Source organism: Diuraphis noxia, unplaced genomic scaffold, assembly GCF_037042655.1.
Source record: "Diuraphis noxia isolate RWA-SAM2 unplaced genomic scaffold, SU_Dnox_SAM2 contig0006, whole genome shotgun sequence".
NCBI lineage: Eukaryota > Metazoa > Arthropoda > Insecta > Hemiptera > Aphididae > Diuraphis > Diuraphis noxia.
The window spans coordinates 607,581-630,884 of NW_028301716.1; the positions used below are offsets into that span (position 1 = coordinate 607,581).

Genomic DNA, 23,304 nt, shown 5'->3' on the forward strand with positions numbered 1-23,304 from the left:
AGTAGTTGTGAATTTATAAATTCTGTGTGTGAATTGACATTTTTTTTTTATCATATCTCGGTTAGTCACTCGGCTTAGTTATAGCCTTTACGGTTTTACGTTTCGCCGATCGTCATTATACGCGTCCGGAATGGTCATTTATAATTCGTCGGTCAGTATATAATAGAGCTTTCGATGAACTTACGGTTCGAACTGTCGTCGACGGGCCGGTTAAACCCCCCCCCCCCCAGCCAGGAAAAATGATTTTTTTTCGCAGGCTTTTACGAGCCATTTAGACTCTCGGCCACCAAAACTACTTCCTCCCATTTCTCTCTAACATATTCCAGGAAAATTATAGTTATAATAATAATCATGGTTGTGGTCCATCGGGTACCTATAATGTAATATTATATTTTTCTAATTGACCCGGTGTGCGCGCATAATATAATACGCGTATGGCTATATTATACTTCAAAAGGTTCTTTGAGTTTGACCCGCTCGGAACTTGTTCCATATCATTTCGCGCCATCGTATATAATATGTATATATGTACGAGAGTTTCGCAATAGTTTATGCTCCACAAAGGACCGTGGGCTCGGTGGTAGTATAATATGCAAGGGCGCGCGAGAGTATTATGCCGAGCTCTTACTACCATTATATTATAATACAATATCTCTTTGATGATGCAGGTGTTTTAGAAATGACATACCTATTACAATACGATGTATTTTAAAAACAAGCCGAAACGAATATAGATATGGTCTGTATTTTGTGGGTGTCGGATGCCTAGTAGGTTAGTAGGTATCTATGTTTAAAATGCAGACGGGGCCATTGGGAAATAGAGCAAAATTAGTTATTTATTTAAACAAAACTTTCAATAATATACAAACCCAGTGGCAGTGGCGGATTAATGTATAGGACAAGTAGGCCCCGGCCTAGGAGCACCCTAATTTTAAATCATTTAATGGGCGCTGTCTACAATGTCCAGTATAAATGGAAAAATACGAAGATGACGTTCCTCAGTATAATAATTCTGAAATAATAATTTTTTTTTTGTTTTGGTTATATTGACACCATTTTATTATTATTATTATCAATTTTATATTTGTGTCATAAAGTAATTCTTTATATGTCTATGCAATAGAGTTACTCTATGGTTTATGCACATTGCACATGGTAGATATTTTTATTATCAGTCTGTACTTTTGTAGATAAAGAACAATTTTTTTGTTCTGCAAATCTGTAATTTCGTTTTCTAGTATTTGAAGGTTTGAATTTGACTTGACGTGTTCTTATTTTCAATTTTGTGAATTTATTTATATATTTCATAACTTATTTATTTCATTTTTTTTTTTAAGGAAGAATAACTATTTCTTAATATTTACTTAACAATTATTGTGGAATGCAATAATGCATTAAAATTAGATAATCAACAAGCTATTTATAAACACTGTAAAATTATTGTTTTGAAATGTTGAATATTTTGTTTGAATTGGGCTTGGTTATAGATTTGGCATTTTCAGGTATTTTTTTTGTAAAAAGTAGTTATTTTGACATTTATATATTTATGCTTTTTTTTTGACATTATTCATTATTATATTGTACAATTATTATATAATTTTATTTAATATTTATTATGACTTTGGTATACTTTATTGTGTATATATTGTCATTATGGTTAAATTAAAATTAAGTGGAGCTGAAAATGGAAAACGAGCATTAGAACAAACGAAAACCATTGAAAAAGTTATAAAGTAAACTAAAAAAATAGATACTATACAACTACATCAACCTGATTAAATGCATTATCTCTTTTAAACATGGACTATAGACAACGAACTACTTAAAAGTTAGGATTATTTTAATACAATAACTGAATTTGCTACCAGCAAGTCCAGAAAGACATCAACTTTTTGAATTTTTTGTTATTGATAATTTTTTTTTAAAATAAAATTCTAAATATCTAATTAGGTACCAATTGTTTTTCTGAATTTTATATAATTATTAATTTAATTAAAACATATTACAAAAAAATTATGCAAACAAGTTATATAAGAAGTTTTTTATAAGTGTATTAAATATCCTAAATATCCTTGTTACTTGTTGATACACATATATTTATTTTTAAGGATGCTATTTTTATATGGTCCTAGGGGCGCCAAATCTCTTAATTCGGCACTTCCCAGTGGCGTCAGAGAAGGGGGACAGAGGGGTAATTGACCCCTCACATATAAACCAAGAGGGGCAAAATTATACTTTTGCCCCCCCCCCAACCACAATAACATTAAAACGATACAATGGCAGTAAATTATATTTATACGTATTCAAAATTTCAAAATTGAACTCATCTCGTGAATGCGCACAATAGTATTTTTATTATTATAACATAATTCCAATTACCACTGATTATACTATACAAGTATACCAGTATTTATAACCAATGATATTATGATAATAAATAATATTGAATAATTTAAAACTATAAAAAAAAAAATAGACATTTCAGGAAGTGTTTGCATAGCAGATGATAGAAAATCAACACTAAAAGGATATTAATATGTGAAAAAAATTAAAAAAAATGATTTTTTTTACTATTGCAATACATATCTTTGGTCCAGTAGAACAATTAGCAAAAGTATTACAAAATCCTAAATTTTGTGCATCTGATTCTATTAAAGCTGCTGATACATTGAAGAAAACATTACTACCATTCAGAACTAATGAAAATTTTGAAAAGATATTAAATACCGTGAATTTACATGCTGAATTATGTGAATTAGAATCACTTGACGACTATAGGCACATCCAAAAAACACCAAAACGACTTAAATACACAAATAACCTTTCTATAAAATTATCACCAATATGTGAATTGAAAAAAGATATGTTTGAAATAATTGACTATTTGATAAATGAAATTGATAGCTGTTTTAATCAACAAAGTCTAAAAAGCTTGGTAAAATTAGAAAACATAAAAAAACAAAAATACACCAAGAACTTAATAATTGTTTAAATAATATGAATGAAGATTTTGATGTAAATAAGCTTCATGCATAGCTTCTTATGTTGCCATCTATAGTGTCTACAACTACTATTTCAGATATTATTAATAATTTGAGAAATGAATACTTTAATTCAAAAGATACTTTGTTTTCTGAAATCACCAAACTAATTAAATTAATTTTAACCAAACCAGCATCTGCAGCGACGGCTGAACGTTCTTTTAGTGCATTGAGAAAATTAAAAACATATTTGAGGTCCATAATGACCTAAAAGAGATTAACTCATATGATGATTTTACATGTCCATAAGTCTATGACAGGAAAAATTGGTTTGAAGTTAATTGCCAAAGAATTTGTTTCTAGAATTTCACAAAGAAAATCAACATTTGGAAATTTTTATTAATATTACATGTATTAATTTTCTTTACATATTTCTAAACATTGATTTTCTATGTGAATTTTAATTTTAATTTTTTCTTTATATATTGCTAATTTTAAATATCATTTCAGTTATAAAGTAAATAATAATATATGTTACCTGTTTTATTTCAATATATAAATGTATTTATATTATATTACATTTTTTTTTTTACACGTTTATAATATAATTTTTATATTTATGTTGATTTCCAATGTGGAGTTTATTTTATATTTTTTTTTTATTTATTTAATGTTAATTTTAAATAAAACTTCAGTTTTTAAGTAAATATTTTTTCTGTTTTGTTTCAATATATAAATGTATAAATAAAATGTATTTATATTATACTAAAATTTCTTTAATACATTTAAATAATTCTTGTATCTTATATTATTATATACTGCCTTTATCAATAATAAATAAAAATATATACAGGGTGTCCCAAAGAGATCTGACATTCTGACAAATGAAATAACTTTTGTTCTAATCAATATTTTTTAAAAATTTCTTAAATATCATCCATAGACACTTGCGCTACATTTTTTATTTTTTAACATTCAAAATAAAAACTTAAAAATTGATACATTTTTTTTGAAATATTCAATATAGCCAATTTGTAAATTTGATACAATTTTTTACAATTTTTTTAAATATCAATATTTTAGTTAGGTAAATTATAGTAATTTATATTTTATATTATTAAAATAAATACAATAAAAAAATTATTAGATTTTAACATGCACTTATTTAAAAATGTTCTTATAAAATATTTTTAAAAAACTTTATTATTATTTGAAATTACAAGGTTTCTAACATAAACTAGATCGTAATTTACTTAACGAAAATATTGATATTTAAAAAATTTGTAAAAAATCAGCCATTTGACTTAAATAAGTGTTTTTACCATATAAATTTTTCTAAAAATCAGATTCACAAATTGGCTATATTGAATATTTCGAAAAATTTTTTTTATCAATTTTTAAGTTTTTTATTTTGAGTATTAAAAAATAAAAAATGTATTCTAAAAATGTAGCGCAAGTGTCTATGAATTATATTTAAAAGAAATTTTTTTAAACATTGATTAGAACAAAAGTTATTTAATTTGTCAGAATGTCAGATCTCTGTGGGACATACTGTATATATATATATAATATATATAAGAAGGTTTTCCGTAATAAAACACAAATAAAAATATTAGAGTAAATATGCTTTTTATATTTTTCCCCATTCCTGAAAAATAGTTCCTGCGCCACTAACAAACATTATTTATTTGTTTGAATTTAGTTTCGCTTTCAACATTTAAAATCAAAACAATCTTGTTATTTTAACAACACCGTCGTTATACTTCTTATTAGTATAAAAACTCAAGTCAAGGCTAATTTCCACACACTGCAGTTGGACATATAAAACCATATCTTTACTAATCCTCAATAATGGTCATACATAGTTTACGGAATATAGTAATTTAAACAGTAACACCAGATGTTATTGCTTGTTTCACGAAATTTAAATCAAATAAAATGAAAAATGTTTGTTATGTTTATCGAATATGATTCCTTTTTTACTAGCCCAAAAATTATATTATAAATTTTGACCTATTGAATATTTAATTTTGTTATGATTGAATAGTTGTAGGGGGGGTTTTCGTACAATCATGATGTACTTAATTGGTTTTCCATGTTTGTGACATAATAATTATTTCATACATTGATTAAATATTACTGATTTGAATAAATATTGAATTAATATTCTATTACATATTACAATCAAATTTATTATTTTTTTGATAATTAATTATTTCAACAATTTTATCAATGATTTGAATTACTTGCATAAAATTATTTATAACTTGATTCTCATTTTCATCTTTTGTGAGCAGACTGTAATGGATTTTACAGAGTTTGGTTATAATACCACCTTATGTAGTGGATCCGATAGTACCTAGATTATAACTAAGGAAAATTCGTATGGAAAATTGATTAATCGGCATATGGTTTTGGTTTAGTCGGTGTGCCAGCATTACAGTATTGATTTTTTAGAATGCGTTGCCATCTCCTCTAACGTCTCATTCTTCTTTTTTCATATGAATCGCATATATTTGTGATGTTTTTGTACATACATTTTTATGAGTCGATTGTGTCTGTCCTCAACCTTTAATGGCACAACGGGATTCTATGAACCATTTTAATTCATTCGGTATTCTAATTTTGATTTTGCCGTTGTTGCTCTCACGATGCTCTATATCTATCTTTCCTAAAGTGGCAGTAAGCACGACTAACATAGGAACAAATCGGTATTTCAATTTTTTATCAATCATCTTGAAGTATTTTTCATCTTTGGTGACCAAACTACTTGCCGCGTCAACTATATACTCATAGGACTATAGTGTAACACTTTAAACGTAAATTCCATCGGCTTCGGCTCTCAACATCATCATTTTAATTGATATTATTTGTTTTCAACATATAAACTGTAAACGTTATACAAAATATGATCTAGTCTCTAGATTAGACTCTTTCAATGTGAAATTTTTTTTCCGAACTTATCCGTGAAATTTTCTCGTCCAGGTGAATACACCAATAACATTTTAAAAGCTGCGACTTGTTGTGCATGAAAATAAATTGTGCCCCTAAACTTAAATTATGATGCGTAATGATGATAACATTACACAGGAAAAAAATAGAATCATCTTTGGCCTTTGCATAAACGGAGCTGGGTTTTCCAAGATTTTGCCTTTCATGTAAAACGACGATAATTTATTGCGACGAGTGTTATAGACGTATAAATATAACTCTTAGGTATACACATTGAAACTGACTGTATTCTTATAGGCGCACACATATTATGTATATTACTCTGCAGGCTGCAGCTCCTTTTCTTATTTCTTTTCTCCCTCTCTCTCTTTTTCAATTCTCTTTCGACAAGTTATTATTATCACGGGGTCTTAGCAAATTGTGAACGGCGTACATCTTAATCCTGGTAACTGACGCATACAAGTATATCCAGTATCCACCCAAATTAATAACAACAATCGAAATGAAACAGCTGATATAAATTTTCTTTGTGGGTGGATAGAAAATGTATGCTATTCGATGATATATTATCTATTTTATAAATATGGACAAAAAATCATAAAATATCTTCGATAAACGGTTTTCATTGGACAACGTGAATGGATATTTAAGATGAAGAAGAGAATAACTAGATGAAAGTCAGACACGGTGTTTGCTATGTTTATAGGTGCAGTGCAGATATAGATATACATAACTTGGTTAAGGGGTATGCGAACACCCAATAGATTTTTCATCGAAATCACCAAACGTCTGATGAAAGTTAAGGTACATTGTGAGGTTTGATTTAAAAATGTAAAAGTGATCATGCTTATAAAAAGTTAGCTTTGCTTGGGTTTAGGCAGTATTTGAAAATAACACTTTGACCTATGCAAAGTAAACTTCTGAAGTCTGTACGAATTCGAAAATATTTAAATTTTTTTAAACACTGAACTTCTAGTAGGAACATTTTTCGGCTATTTTATGTTCACAAATTGTTTTTTTTCATACGTACTATTACAGTATTATGTATACGACATACGTATTACGTGATGCGGGTAGTTAATGCACATAATCTAATAATGTTAATTATCAACTGTTCACATAAAGACAATCCGTTCGCGCATAATATTATAGTGAAAGATAGCTCCCTTATAATATCCAAAAATAACGAGTTTGCAGTGGTTTTTAGAACATTGACGACATAAATTTGTAAAAATTTTAACAGATACCGCCCGTTTTTAAGGAGATCAATATTGGTAAATTTATATGTGTTGCGTGTGGGCCATGTAATCCATGTTTAAGTAGTATAAGTGATCATTAGTGTGTTTGATTATATTCAAAAACAAAAAATGGCTAAACGCGTATGTATACGACAGGTCAATATCGCACTACATGAATATTAATTGTTTTGTATTTTCAGTCAAAAGTTAGGTTGTCCAATTGTATTTAAAATATATAATCTATAATTATTTGATAAAATGTCTGAAAAAATATTTGAATTCATCATGAAATTTACTTATAACGTATTCCTTAGATTTTTTAATTAAATTGTTCACTTCAATTGTATAAATATATTCAAATTCCAAATATTTCAAATTCCAAAACTTAATTTTGTATGTTCTAAAAAACCCTAGGGTTAGTCCCTGATGTTCCGCGGAGTTGAGGTGAAGAAAAGCATATCTTTACTAATTTACAATGTTAAAAAAAAATATTATACATAATGTAGGACACTGTTTGATTAACTTACTTCAACTTTCATCGTAAACCTTCGTATTAAGCTGAGTTCTCAAAGATCAAAGGTTGGTACCTCCTAGAGATGACGCGTTAAGTTTTATAGTTGACTTAAACACGTCTTGTATACCTTCGTAGCTAGTTTAACGGCACACGCGAACACGCGCATTATTATGAACGCGCGGCGGCTGATGGGTCATTCTCTTATAATTGAAGTAATAATAATATGGTGTATTGTAATAATGATAGTACACGGTCATTGTTTCCTCGTATCCCTACACGATGTGACAATAATTAGCCGATTTCGTTGAAAATCATCACAAACGATTATCCATACCACCCACCCACTCACCATCGCCACCAGTAGTCAAGGCGCGCAGACAAGGGCATATAAAATGTGTATACAGTCGCAACTCGCAAAAGATTATACTGATGAAAAAGAAATCATGGCAACCATAATACAGTATAATATTTACGAGGTGAACGGTAAAAATATTAGAGGGAAAAATTCGTGTCTTTTTATATTATGCATTTCGGAATAAATTAATATAAATATAGTACCTACCTAGGTCACACCAATATTTATTTAAATGATTTTTTCCCTCAATTGGTCTCAGATTCACTTACGGTCCTCCAAAAATCACCTCTAAAAATATTATAAACAGTGTACAAGCATTATTTAAAACACTGAATTGAACATTATTTTTTCGACACGCGTTTTGTTGACACAATGCGTGCCCTCGACTTTGGCGTTTTCGTATAATGCGTATATTATATGATAAAAATCAATTAATTACGATGAGTCCATAAAAACTTCTTGTAACTATCTCGATATAAAATATCAGTGATTGAAACGTGAAATATAAAATTAAATCGGAAAATGTAAAACAGTTTGAAACGGTTTCGGAGTTCTCCTACGAGACAACGAGACTCGCCGTGACACACCCACAATTTTGGGCGTTATACTGTACATGTACAGCTTTTGATTGTTTATTGATATCAGGATGATAATAAATTCTCCTCTCGGGAAAAGATAAAATCGTATACCCAAGCAGCATATTGTGCAGAAATGGAAAAAAAAACCAGCAAAACAGTTTATTATAAAAGCTGTCTCGGGACTCGTTTTCGATTGGATTCGGTGGTCGGTCGGTTTAACAATATTGTACGACGGCGGTCGATGCGAATTTAGAGTAACTGCGGTATACCTAGGCACAGAACTGGAAACACGTTCAGTAACCTACATAATAATAATATATAGGTACCACTCATGTTATTATTATAAATGCAAACTAATCGGCCCCGTCTCACATTATGCCGAGTAAGCCATAAATTATGAAAATATTGAAAAAAATTAATAATCAATTAACATAATAACACGTCATATAACGAATATTATTGAAATAATATTCTGCAGTGTATGTTTAAGTTGTCCAATTGATTTTGGCTATAATTTATATTTATTTACCGGTAGTATGGTAACGGTGCGGTATAATAATTTTTGAAACGTATATAGACAATATAAATCATACGCAGTTCGACGTGCGCGTGGAGCAAGTCAATCTTTGCAAGAAATGTGCATAATTTGTATAATTGAAGTGTTTATCATGTATAATGTAGGCACTGCTGCTACATCTAGAACACTTTGTGGCACTCTAACTGAAGATTTAAAATTTAAATATTGTCACCGGTGGATCGGGAAACCTCGTGACGGGAAAAGTTGTTTACTATTGGAAAAATGTTGATCGGTTTGCATTTTTTTTATGATTTCCACATAGAAATAAACTTTAATGCGTAAAATGATTTTGAAATTAACACATTGATTTCATTTTTGATTCGACTTTTATTTCGTTTATACGGAGCCTATCTCTGGAATTTGCTGAAGGATATATTTGAGACCTAACTCGATGGTGGACTGCCCTCCCTCTTACCATACTTAACATAATGATATCAAGTATCTCGTTTGGTCATTCTGATTAAAGCTATAATTAATCGTGTAAAACGAAACACTTTGCAAAAATAAGTACAAATAATTTAATATTTCTACGTAGGCTTATAATTCACATTGCTCCTAATTTTCTCTAACGATGAAATCTTTAAGTTCCGTCTCAATATACACGATCCCAAATTCCTTATTTTATGTACCTATACATTAATTCTAAAAATTACGGATGCATCAATCCTATCTATAGAATGACGCGTCTGGACTTATTGCGCTCTCGTCAATTTTATTAACAAGGTACTTACTTCGATTGTTTTGTTTTTTGTTTAATTATTAATTGAATTAATATTTATACCTATCTTGACTTAATACTGAATTGATTATTAATGTTTCTATATGTTTTGTATATTATTTTATATAATATCAATTATAATGTGTTATCAATAATTTACTGTGCTTTATTGTGCTCATTTATGCCTGTCAAATAATTAAACATTAACTATTGAGTATAAATTAACAGTGTTTAAAGAGATGTCGGCTCATGAACAAATTGACTACTAAAAATTAACCTAATTAGTTATCTGTTTCTGTCATTCGTTGGTTTCTCTTTCTATTAATCGATCTTAAATGTAAAATGTTTTATTTTTTACTGTAATTATATTTATTTTTTTGTGTATTGCTTATTGTGCTTTTGGAATGTAAATGTTGTAATAATAATCAGTTAACAAAAAAAAAAAAAAAAACAAACTATTAATTAAATTAAGTTACTATTATTTATCAAGTTATATAGGTACTATACAATCGTTTTTATAAAAAAAATTTAAAAAACTATAGTAAAAGTAATTTTTAATTTTTTTTTTATTTTAGAAAAGATAAAATATACAATCTGTAATTAATATATACAATAGGTAATTTTGATGGTTTTAGATTTGTACAAGGCTTGATGTCGTGATAGAACATAGAAGAGGGTGCAAAGTAACATTACTTCAAACTTGATATGACTGGTGGATATTTAGTTAAATGATGATTTTTTTTGACTAACTAATGTTAATTGTCTTTAAGTATTAAGTAGGTCATGTGGTCATTTTCGTTTGAGGCGGTGGATTGGGTTAACTGGAAGTGAGAAAGAGGAGGGGTTAGAGATGATAGGGTTAGGATGATTAATAGTATTTTTATGAATTTTCTTGTAGTGGTTTGACGCTATTTCAGAGATAATTGGAATTTTTAGATCATTATGACGAGTGCGATTGCTGACATACCAGGGAGAATTATTTAAGAGTCGGAAATTGATAAATTCATTTATGTTAGAGTTTTTAGAGGTTCCCCAAATTTGTATGCCAAAGGTCATTGCAGGTCGAATGATTTGTTTATATATGAGAAGTTTATTACCTATTATAAGATAGGTTAGAATGGTTAGATCACAGGAGCTGTCTGAATTTATGGAGTTTAAGATTGAGGGAAGATCTTTTGTTTTTTATATGGGTTGCCCAAGTTAGTCTTTTGTCTAAGTGTTTTTTTGCATCTACGTGAACTCAACTTTACAAGATAAACAAATTAATTAACTAGTACTATAATAATGTTCAAATATATCGGGCAATAACCACAAAGCACGCCTGCAAGTGATTCCTTTTGGATACTCGCTTAACTTATAATATAATATACTGTAAAATAACATAATATTAATATTTCCATGATTATAATTACTATTATTACGTTGTAGGTAAGTACGAGATTGGTTGTACATTTCAATGGGATAAAAGTAAAATTAAAATGCCCAACAGAACCGTGGACGTTCGAGACGCCATTGAAACGCATCGGATAAAGGTAGTACATATAACGTATACGGTGTAGCGCCAAAGGGCAAACGGTTTAGAAGTGAAAACGTCGGGTATACATCAGCTAAATTATTTTACTACACGCGTTTGTCTCACGGCACCGTGTCGACGTCGCCACCGTGATACTATAATAACAGCCGAGTCGTTTCCCCGAGGGGTATGATAATGATATACCTCGTGATCGCATATTATTATACATTATACGAACGTTGGTAACCTATCCATAATAGTATATTGTGTATGTACCATGACTGCGGTGGTGATGGCCTGCAACATGAAAATCACGCGCCGCGTAGACGTCGTAATATACTGCAGGTATTGGTAGGTAGGTATGTGTAGGTATACCTACACGATAAGTCGTGAAAATATGTATATCGTTATATTATTATTTACACCTACATGATGTCGTAACACCACGACGGTAGGAGAAAAACGGATTTTCGTGAATAATTAATTTTAATTTCACACAGTGTGAATACAAATTCTGTGATGTAGACGTCATTTTTATATTTACTTACGTATTATACGTGCAGAATAACTGACAGTGGTTTTGATGGATGGTGGATGAAATGCCTAAGTACGTTAATTGTTTTAAATATTCAAAGTAGTTTCTCTGCTATATCGAGTGTATCTCACAAATGAGTACAAATAGTAGTCGAAAAGTTTAGACCCCTCCTTTCTCCGCTCTACAAAAAAAAAAAAATAATAATAATAATAACTTCATCTAATTCAAACATAATATTTATTAGATATAACATACAATTGCGTAACAGAGTTAACACTGAAAAACGTAGTGTGTAGGTACCTACTGCTGTTTGTTTGTTGATTATTCTAAACAATATTCTTTTAAATTTTTTTGTTTTTATGAGAAAAGTTATTCCTAGATAGTTATAAACATTGGTTATTAAGATAATAAATATAACATCAGTTGTTTCTATTAAACACTGCTGAGTGTAGGTACTGTGTTGTATGTACATTGTACCTGTATGATATATGTTTACGTGAAATATGCTATCGGTATTTATGTTTATTTACTATCTACAAAATTTTTCGTAATTAATATCGTTGTTAATAATCAGGCATATAAGGGTTTAAAAATGTTTTTGAAAATATGAAAAAAAATAGGAAAAGGTAAGCTATAGAAAAAAATAACTTGTATAATGAATAGGTAGGGGAATGTATCCCTAAAATGGATGCGAGTTAAATATAAACTGAATGATAAATCATTGCACACGATTAAAAGAGTATATGATTCTGAGTGGTTAGAGAAAAATCTATTTTTCGAATATGCGTTCCCATAATTTCATTTGTATTTGTACTCCAAATTTTTTCGTCTCATGTTTCTAATCCCCTCCCCCCCCTAAATAAAGTCTTATCTCGTAATTCCAGTTGCGATAGTCGATAGTACCTATATAAATGAAACATAGCGGTGTCTACCAAACGCTTGCGACACATAATCAAAACACATTATTTATGTCGCATTCATCTGCCGGATTATTGCAAACACTGTTCCTATCGCACGATTACCACGTTTATCATATCAGTTTTTTAAAGAGGTACATACCTACCTACGTTATACGTGAACTTATAGGTCGTCCGATGACGTTATTCCAAAGCAACTTCACAGCAGACGCGCTTAATTCGTAATAATTATTAATCGGCCGGCGTGCGTCACAGTCCCTATCATTTTTTTCAACATTGGTAATCTTATCATTATCCATTATTGTATCGGTATACAATTCATTCAACCGAATGATTGAATTCCTAATGAGTTACTTGCTTACGAAAACATTTGCACAGAATAATTTTTCCAGGCACAATGAATATTCTTGATTGAACTCGGGAATTTGAATTATAAATACGACAAAATATTTTAAGTCTCACCTAAATTCACCAAACGCGTCTAACCTTCGCCGATAGTACCTATAATAAATGTTTATAATATTATATTGTACTTGATGTGCCACGCGTCCCGCCAATACGGAAAAAATGTATATAATATGATCAAACATAAAATAATAAAATCAATTTATTTTATTTTTCATATTATATTATCGTACAACGCAGATGTAGATAATATTTACTGTTATCATCGAATGCCATTAACGTTGCAGTGGCTACATTTTTTGCGTATTTTTAAAATTCGGTATCGTGATGAGCATTTTTTGGAAAACGATAATATTTCAGCAACTCCACTGTTGATTGAAAACCTGTTGCTCTAATTCCTATGTTAGAGCTAACGGAATTCTATTTAATTGTCGGTATATATAAATACTCAAACCGGTACGAGTGTGTTATTGAGAATACCGGATTCTTCATTATTGTGTTTGGTATAAATACGGTGCATTGGCGGCAATAACGACATTTTTGACAATTTCGTTTTAGATTCTGAGCGGAGCGATGAATGTATTGATTTTACCATGATGTGTGTGTTTTTTTTTTTTGTGTCTGTCATCACGTTTTGGGGCAGTAAAAATGCTTCGATTTTTGACTTCAGTACTTCGTTCGATCAGAAAGTGAATCTAGTTGGTACTTTGGGGGGTCAAAAGTAAAAAACTCTTAATACTTTTCTAAATAATTGAGAAAAACAAACTAAAAATTAAGGGAAAAACGGGAAATTTTACGCACACTCATTTTTCGACAAAATCGATTTTGGTTTTTGATGTAACTTTAAAACAAATGACCATAGATACATTCAATTTTCAGCTAATGTTTATATAAGTATATTCTATCCACCATGCAATTTTCAAAAAATTTCGACTTAAGTTGAACTATTCATAGGCATTTCAAATTTTCGATCATTATTAGTTTTTTTAAAATTAATATCGATAAAAATTTATTTGTTAGGCAGAAAAGCTTGAAAATTTAATACAAGGCTCTTAACATATTGTTACAATAGCAGTTGAAAAATAAAAGAAATTCATAGTCACAATTTTTTTTTATAAGCATTCAAAGTTTGAATTTTGACAAAATACGTAAAAATCACGAAAATTCACAAATTATTTTTGGCTAGAAATTCATAAAAAATTTTCTTTTTAAATCTAAGATTTAAAAATTTAATACAAGATTCCTTACAAGTTTTTCAATCTTTATCACAAATAAAAATTCCACCTGAAATTCAAATTAAATTTTTATGAGCATTTGAAATTTAAATTTTTACAACATTGGATTTTCACTTTAAGCGATTTCCTTATTTTGGTGTAACTCTAAAACAAATTACCGCAGATACTTGAAATTTTGACTGAATGTTTATATAGGCGTTTTATATATTTGATAAAATTTTCAAAATATTTAGATTTGTTTTGAGCTGTTTACTGACATTTTAATTTTTCAACTTTTTTAGTTTTTTTTTTCTATAAATATCGATAAAAAATTTATTTGTTCGGTAGAAAAGCTTGAAAATTTAATACAAGGCTTCTAACACATTGTAACAATAGAAGTTAAAAAATATTAAAAATTCGTAGGCACGATTTTTTTTTATAAGCATTTAAAGTTCAAATTTTGACTAAATACGTAAAAATTACGGCAATGTTCAAATTATCTTAGATAGAAATTCATAAAAGTTTTTCTTTTTAATTCTAAGATTTGAAAATTTAATACAAGGCTCCTAACATATTATTACAATAGAAGTTGAAAAATAAAAGAAATACATATTCACAATTTTTTTTTTACAAGCATTCAAAGTTTGAATTTTGACAACATAATAATATGTAAAAATCACGAAAATTCGCAAATTATTTCAAACTAGAAATTCATAAAAAAATTTATTTTTAAATCTAAGATTTGAAAATTTTTAATAATCTATAATATATCCTAGACAGACAAACCGTCTTCGCTCAGAATCGTTTTTTGTATACAATGATATAATTGGATTCAAATTTAATTCCATCCATTACAGTAACCCACTTGTAACCTACTGTACAGCAGAGCGACATACATGACTTACCCCCTTTTTCAATGTGATTTACACTTTTGGTAATTTCGACTAGGTATATACCAAACATATAATTATATCTGTTATGTGGTGACTACTGATTTGAGGTTCTTTTGTAACACATGCAAAATAAAGAATTGAAATCATTGTGATAATTGCCGTGCAGAGCATTTAAAATACTTAAGTATTCAAATAGTGTCATGAGATAGGAATTTAAATAAACACACTTTATTAATTATCTATATATTATTGGTACCTACTTTACCTACGCAAATCTGCAATACTTTAACTGATGGAAATATTATGTAAATTGTGAAATATTTAAGTTTTATAACGTTTAATCATATCGTACCGAAAATATAGGTATATAAATAATACATAATATCTTCGTATCTTATTCCGGACACGATATAAAGAAGAATAATGTACAATACGCTAAACTTTAATAAACGGTATTGGTACGTATACCGCGGTATTATAACGGTAGTATCAGACAAATGTGTAGGTATCGGAATATTGTTATTGTCAGCTGTAACCAGACATACGTATTTATACATCATTGTCGTTTGTCGCAAACAATAATAAATTTATAAAAGACGTAATGATTTTTTTTTTTTTTTGCAAAACCACAGGTGTGCATTATATATTGGCAGTTATTAAACCTAACAAAAGTTTAGGTTTAGTGTGATTTATTGTGGGCGGGTGGCATACTATGGAAAACATAAATTAAAAAAAAAAAACTTTACGGCATGGGTACTGCATTGCTTTCAATTGCACAGTTGTTGTTCAGTCCAATCTGACGCAGCTATGTACACAACATACGTAATTTATCGAGTAGGTGCAATTTTGACGAAATTGATGAAAAAAAGTACTTACCTACCTATACTGTTTTATGATTAATTGCTGCGAGTCTCGGTTGAATAAAATATTTGTCGCGGCCGTGGGACATCGGGACAAGTGAAAGTTATATATTATGCTAATTTTAACCCGATAAGTCACTTTTGTTTTTCATCGACTTATTGAAGGTGTCTACCTTTACCCACACACATCGATGCATAACGAGTTGACGTTGATTCCATAATATATGTGACTTTGCAATATTATAATGTGTAGCTCAGGGATTCCCAACTGCTGTGCCGTGAAATTCTTCAATTGTGCTGTTTAATTGTTGTCTTATTATGTTATGTAGTTTGTGTAAGCTTGAGTGATAAAATTTAAAATTCAAAAGTCACTCGCTAATATGCTGATGATTATTTATGTTTTGGATTTATGCGCAGAATAAATAGGTATTGACATGTTTGTATCGTCGAAAAATAACATGGATTTTGTTCTATGTGTGTGCCGTGAAATGTTTTAAAAGATAAAATACCCAGTCAGTAAAATAGGTTTGAGAACTCCTGCAGATATAGTAGTTTAGTGTTGAAATATTTTACTGCGATCGAACAACATCAAAAATTGTATATTATTAGGCGTAGGTACACATGACAAATAATCACCGTCGGTACCGTCCGCCATCTGAATAATCTTGGGGGGGGGGGGGTGAGCTGACCTTCCAGGGAGATCCTAGGTGTGTGTGCGGTATGAGAACTGAAACTCACCCCTTAGATCAGTGATGCCCAACCATTTTTGTTCAGCGTGTCAGTTTAGTAAGTAATCATTTTTGAGCGGGCCACCAAATTATGTATTTTTTTAATTTTATTATTATCATTACCTACTATTATAGAATAAATACATATTACTATAATACTTTATTTAGAATATATTGTTCGATTTAACATTTTTTAACGGGCCACACAGAATACCATCGCGGGCCGTGGGTTGGGTACCTCTGCCTTAGACATTAGACACATATTATGTATACTTACCCCTATAATACAATTTATCGGTTAATTTATGAAAAATATATTTTTGAAATATATAATACTTGTCGTCCGAGGCGAGTGATTGTGTGTATTGTGTATACGCGTTTGTGATTTAGAGCTAGGAACAATAGTTAGATTAATGTTTAAGGTTATTCTAAGTATATGCAATGTACAATAAATATTATTATAAGAAAAATTGCACAAATATTTAAATTAAATTTGGTTTGTTTTTATCCGTTATAACCAGATGCATTTTATTAGGTTTACAATTGTTTGTGTTATACGTACCAACACTACCAGCCACAGGGCATAAATAGGACCAACATTTCAATATAGTTTTGGATTATATTTGATTAAAGAGGATGAAATGTGAATCGAATGGACTTTACAGCTTAAATCGGGCTCTGCAGATAAATAACCTCATCTGCTGTTGCCACTGACTATTTTATACAAGTAACGGAATAATATTAAGCTGTTCGATAAAACCTGAGTTATTATACTCGTATAATACCGATGTGACGAAAATCAGAGACAGTTGGAGAGTGAGAGAGAGAGAGAAAGAGAAATATGCTGTAGTTAAGTAGCAGTCAGCTCGGTCGAACAAATATGAGTCGACACGTGCCCACTTGCCCCACTTGTATATAATAATGGTCGTATTACATATTATGTATATATATATGAGACAGCTATATACAAAATATATTGTCGTTACATTTCACACAGTTAATATGCCCGAGTCTCGTTCCACAAATGTACTCAAAGTTTTTTTTTTTTCGAAATGTTTAAATTGTGAATTCATCTGCGGAGCGTGGAAAAATAATTAGATTTGTGATGGTATATTTATTCGCGGGTATAATATATTATATATACCACAGTATCACGACAAGCTTGCTGATATTTTTTTTGTGCGTGCGAAATGAATTCAAAATTTAAATATTTAAATGTACGAACCTTGTTGTGTTGTATGTAAGTTTATAGAAAGGCCCTGTCAACCTTTCAAAGGAGGCAAGCTTACGAATCGTAAACTCGTAATCGACATCGAAGTTTTACGCTGCCGGTCGGCCTTGTGTGTGTGTGTGTGTAGCTTCCGTAAATTATGTAGATATTTCTCCACCGAGCGAGAACAAAATAAAAACGTATAATCATTATAATTTGCAATGCTTACTTATTACACAGCATTTGCTCTGCCATAATATAATATCATATTATGATACGTATTTACATCATAACGCGTTGTTTAGGTACACAGTGAGCGTGATTATTATTTGACTTTTGGAAAATTTTGCATTTTAGTTAAAAACAAAGCCTTTACGGTATTTACGTAAAAAAATGTTTTTTTTTTTTGCTCTTTAGGTTCCGAGTGGTAGTGCGCCGGAACGTATTAGCTTAATACTAAAATAAGCTCAACTTTTATTTTGTAACAAATATTTTTACAATAATATGCTGCATTATAACACAATATGACCCCCCACTTTCTTGTTCAAACACAATATTCTTTTGTGAAACATTTTTTTTTTAAATAATTAGTTAAGTAGTTAATAATAGAAGGTTCTTAATGATATACTATGTGTGTGCTATGATCATAGTATTATCGAGTTTTGAACTGTACAGTTTTAACAAATAAATAAAAAATATTTAAATAAATATTACAATAACTAAATGTTACGAATGCCATAATTTTAATAACATAAAATGGATGGAATTGATTAACTTAGCAGCTGAAGAAAATATATGTACCTACCTATTAATAATAATAAATAATAATAATATTAATAGTATGAAATACATCAGAGTACTGAATATATTTCTTTATAATAATAAGGTTAAAAGGTCCCTAAACTATTTTATCTAGGATCTAGGTATTTTATCTAGGACAAGAGGGTATAGATTGAAAAACTAAGGATTTAAATGAATAAGTACTTAGAGTTTTTTATGGAATATATGATGGAAGTCGTATCTTAACATGAAGCTTATTTTTTTGCATAATCATTTTTTTTTATCACCTTGTGCTTTCTTTGAACATATTAGATTTAGATTGATCTTTATAGGTACTGAATTTCCGAATTTCGTTTCACTATGTTATAATTAATAAAAATTTGTTGAATACTAACTGGTGTCGAACATAAAGGAACTACCTCGTTGTGATAATATATTCCTTGGGATGTTATAATTGTTAAAGTGTAATGGTAAATTATGATAATTGATTTTATGGACTGTAAACCTACATCTAATATTTATTGTGAGTTGTATATTATTAGCTTATTGTGAACATTTCTGGCTATCACTGGTTATTATGTTAATTATCTTTGTTGTATTTTTATTTTTTGATAAGCATCTTACATTTTATTTTATTTACCTTTTTTCATCTGATATTCCAAAGGTAAAATCTAATATTTTTAAATTTCTTGTGGTGATGTTAATGACATGTATGTTATGTTTAGTTTTAATGTACAATAAAACGGCAAAGGTACACAATATATTCGACAGTCGTTTTATACCTAGAATAGTCTCACTTAATATTAAGCACCGAGTTGAGCTCTGCGTGAGTGAGCGTGGGGTGATGGATGGATGGGTGGATGTCATCTGAATCGCAATTTGTCTTAACAATAGTACTTGGAGACCTCTTCCACTAGTCTGTTGACGTTTTTTTCGTTTATTTCTACGAATTGTTTGTTTTGCCTGCTAAAGTAGTGTATTTCGCCAGTATATATGTCGAACCAAAGAGCGTGTATGTGCAGGTCGTACGCTTCTAGGCGTTTCTTGAGGAAATCGTAGCTGGCAATGTTTTGGATTTGCTGTAGGGTGTTGACCTGCGACAACTTATCGGTGACGGAAAGCTTGTCATCCGGATCTATGTAAGCGCTAATCCGGCGCAAGGGAGTCTCGGCCTGGAAAATAAGCGGTGCGTGAAAACCAGCTACCTCGAGTTGTTGGTACTTTTCCAAGGACGACATCGCGTGTGAGCAGAGCCAGGATCGGAGTGGTGACATCCGGCGGTTGGCGATGTTACTATATTCCGTTTCCCGGAGCAGGTGCAACAAGTTCATTGCTTTGCAGTCGGAATGCCCACAAACGATTACGTGCCTAACGTCGTTGTGCACACACCCCAGTTCCAAGGCGGCCGGTTCGCAAGAAGTGTACTCGTCTTGGAAATGCCGTGAATGCGGAACTAAGTTTCCGGCGTTTCGGACGATAAACATGTCGCCGACGTTGGAATCGGTAAATCTGGCAGGTAGCATACGGCTGTCCATACAAGTGAAAAACAACGCTTTTGGTTCCGGCCGGTTTTTCACCTGGATGAATTGCTCGACCATCTTCACCCTGTTTGTCCGTCTGTATTTCATTATGCCCCGAAATATCCGATCCATATCCGACCGTCAGCCCGCGGTCGGTCAATCTTCGGTCTCCCCTCGCTAGTTCTGCCCAACTCTGACTTTGACCACCGCAAATTTCACAAGCACGGCTGCTACCGAGTTGCTTTTGAAAAGTTTGATCGGCGGCCGCTTGTTGCTTCGTAATGAATCAAAACATGAAGGAAACTGGCTGGTATCTGACATAAATTAATCACCACGTTATTATATAATATAGTTTATATGTTATTACATAAGAGCTAAATTAATAATAATATATCATAGCTATTGGTATTTCGACTGAAATTCTTATAATCGATTATTGGTTTGAAACTGTATATGTTTTGTGTACTATGTGAATAGCTGCGGGTAAGAGGTCAGATTTTATACAAGTTTTTTAATTGATATCCAAAACTTATATGATTTTTAAAGTAATTGACACGAATAAAAGACTTTATGAAAATATTTGGAATAAATATTCTAACATTTATAAAAAATTAGGTATTTTGAATTTGTTTTTTTAGGCTCATTTTTTCTTTACTTATTATATGATTATTATAAGACACGTCATGAAGTTTATAAATTCTAAAAAAAAAAAGTTACCTCTTTTAATTAATTACAATTTATTTATTTATTTATTATTATTACCTATTCAATAATACAACACTCTAAGCACAAATATTAGCTCAACGTGTCTAAGGCTTTTTATTTTATTTTTTGCTAAGTCATAGACCAAAAATTAGTTTTTAGGATATTTCTATACGTAACCACGTAGGTGCCACTAAGAAATAAAAATACCATATACATGAAATAGTAAGATAAGTGGTTGATTTAAAATGTGTTTTGTATTGTAATAAATAATACTATTCTGGATAACATTAGGAAATAAAATACCCAAAATAATTAAGAGGTATTTTTTATTTTTTACAGGTATAAAATGCTTTAAAACAATGTTCTAAATCATTTTCAGTAATCTTTCAAACAAAATTGTTTAAAAATTCTTAAGAATACTCTGTTTGATGTAAATTATTCGGAATACTACCCAAGTTTGTACTAAACATTTATTTAATATGACATAGGTTTAGAAAACTAAATTTTTCTATATAAGAGATATTCATGATAAAATATAATTTATATGAAAATATAATTACTTACTTGAACTTGGAGTGAGCGTTGCTCTTGTGCAGTGAATCCATAGAATGAAAGACGAATTGAGTAACGACGTAAGATAAGAAATCAGTGAAATAGTTGATAAATAATAGTTTATATTAATAAATAATAAAGCTGATGAACAATAATGATTGCATTAGTAAAGATAACCAATGTTTAGACGGAGCTATAGTTAAGCTACAGTAACACTATTGGTTTGAGAACTGATCGATTTCTATTTTATTTAGGCACTTCTTATACCACTGTGCTTCAATTAGTTTTAAGCGATTACTATTATTTTAGATACAAATACGTGTAAAAATTTTTATTTTATATTATTATTACTGTGATCAATATCTAATTAACTAATATCAAACCATTAACGTTACTTGTCACTATTGAACCCAATAACAATATTAATGTGAGTAACTTGTAATCTATTAAACAAATATTAATATTGTATTGTATTATCTTATTTATCTATTATATTTATATTATAGATTACAAGGTACATATTATTTTGTGAAATGGGTTTAACAGTGATATATTTAACATTAATATTGTTGATAATTATTATTAAGTCTATTGGTTTTATGTAATCGCGCTATAGGTATGCAAAGAAAATTGGTTGGACCAACGCTCCAATTTAAGACACAACTTGTTCAAAAACTAACAATGCTAAAGATCCTTTAGCAAATATTTTATTGAAAGCGATTACCTATTTTTGATAAAATTTTGGAAAAATTGTCAGAATTATTAGGGATTATATCGGTATTTTTTACAAATGTATAATTAAATTTTTTGCCGTTTGCCATTCTTGCGTACTTAGGCACATATGATGATTCGACGAAGAAAATAGTTGTTTTAATGAGCGATAATAATTATATCTATAGATTTTTTACTGATTTTTTATTCTATTATTTTTTAAATAGATTTTTTTTTATCAAAATGCGCACTATGGATCGAACGTACTTAAAATGTAATGTTTAACGGGTTTTTCGTCGATATAATAATAACGACATGATTCAGAGAAGAAGTTCAATGTGCATTGTGCGTGTTCTAAAATATTTTAAAACATGCCTTAACTACTCTAGCAAACTTTTCATTTCGGACGCGATCGCGAAACGTTTTTAAAAATTATGTTTAAGATTTTTAATCGATTTGTTATTTTTTTCTGCCACAACTATATTATATAGTGCCTAGTACTACCTACCTATAATACCTATAATATGCTTCCATTAGGCGTTTATATTTATGTGGCGCTTTTAATGCTCTGGCGGATGCAATTATTTCGATTTTAATTTATTACTTCTAGGTAAAATAAATTAAACGAAAGTGGATCACACCTGATTACACGTCGGACAGTATAATTAATTGCCGTCGAGAATGTATACACAGAAAATTACCAAACATAAAATGAACGTTGGCGGTGCGTTTTAGTTTCTGGCAGTGAATTTTTATGTTCAGTTTTTTTCTTCAGTTTTATTGCATAAAGCGCACTCGAAATTTGACAACTGTATTATACGTATCATTATGATATTATATTAGCGGCT

At 29.9% G+C, this 23,304-nt stretch overlaps 2 protein-coding genes across 4 annotated transcripts in view; one reads left to right on the forward strand and one right to left on the reverse strand.

Moving 5' to 3' along the window:
* Nucleotides 1-23,304, forward strand: part of LOC149054452 (calcium/calmodulin-dependent protein kinase type 1-like) — a 389,323-nt gene that overhangs the window by 38,902 nt on the left and 327,117 nt on the right. The gene's annotated exons all lie outside the window — the stretch shown is intronic.
* LOC149054453 (beta carbonic anhydrase 1-like) lies at nt 19,678-21,896 on the reverse strand. Its single transcript, XM_089230084.1, has 2 exons — nt 21,758-21,896; nt 19,678-20,802 (listed from the first exon to the last, which is right to left on the reverse strand). The coding sequence occupies exon 2, from the start codon at nt 20,618-20,620 to the stop codon at nt 19,853-19,855; it is 768 nt and encodes a 255-aa protein (XP_089086210.1). The 5' UTR covers nt 20,621-20,802; nt 21,758-21,896; the 3' UTR covers nt 19,678-19,852.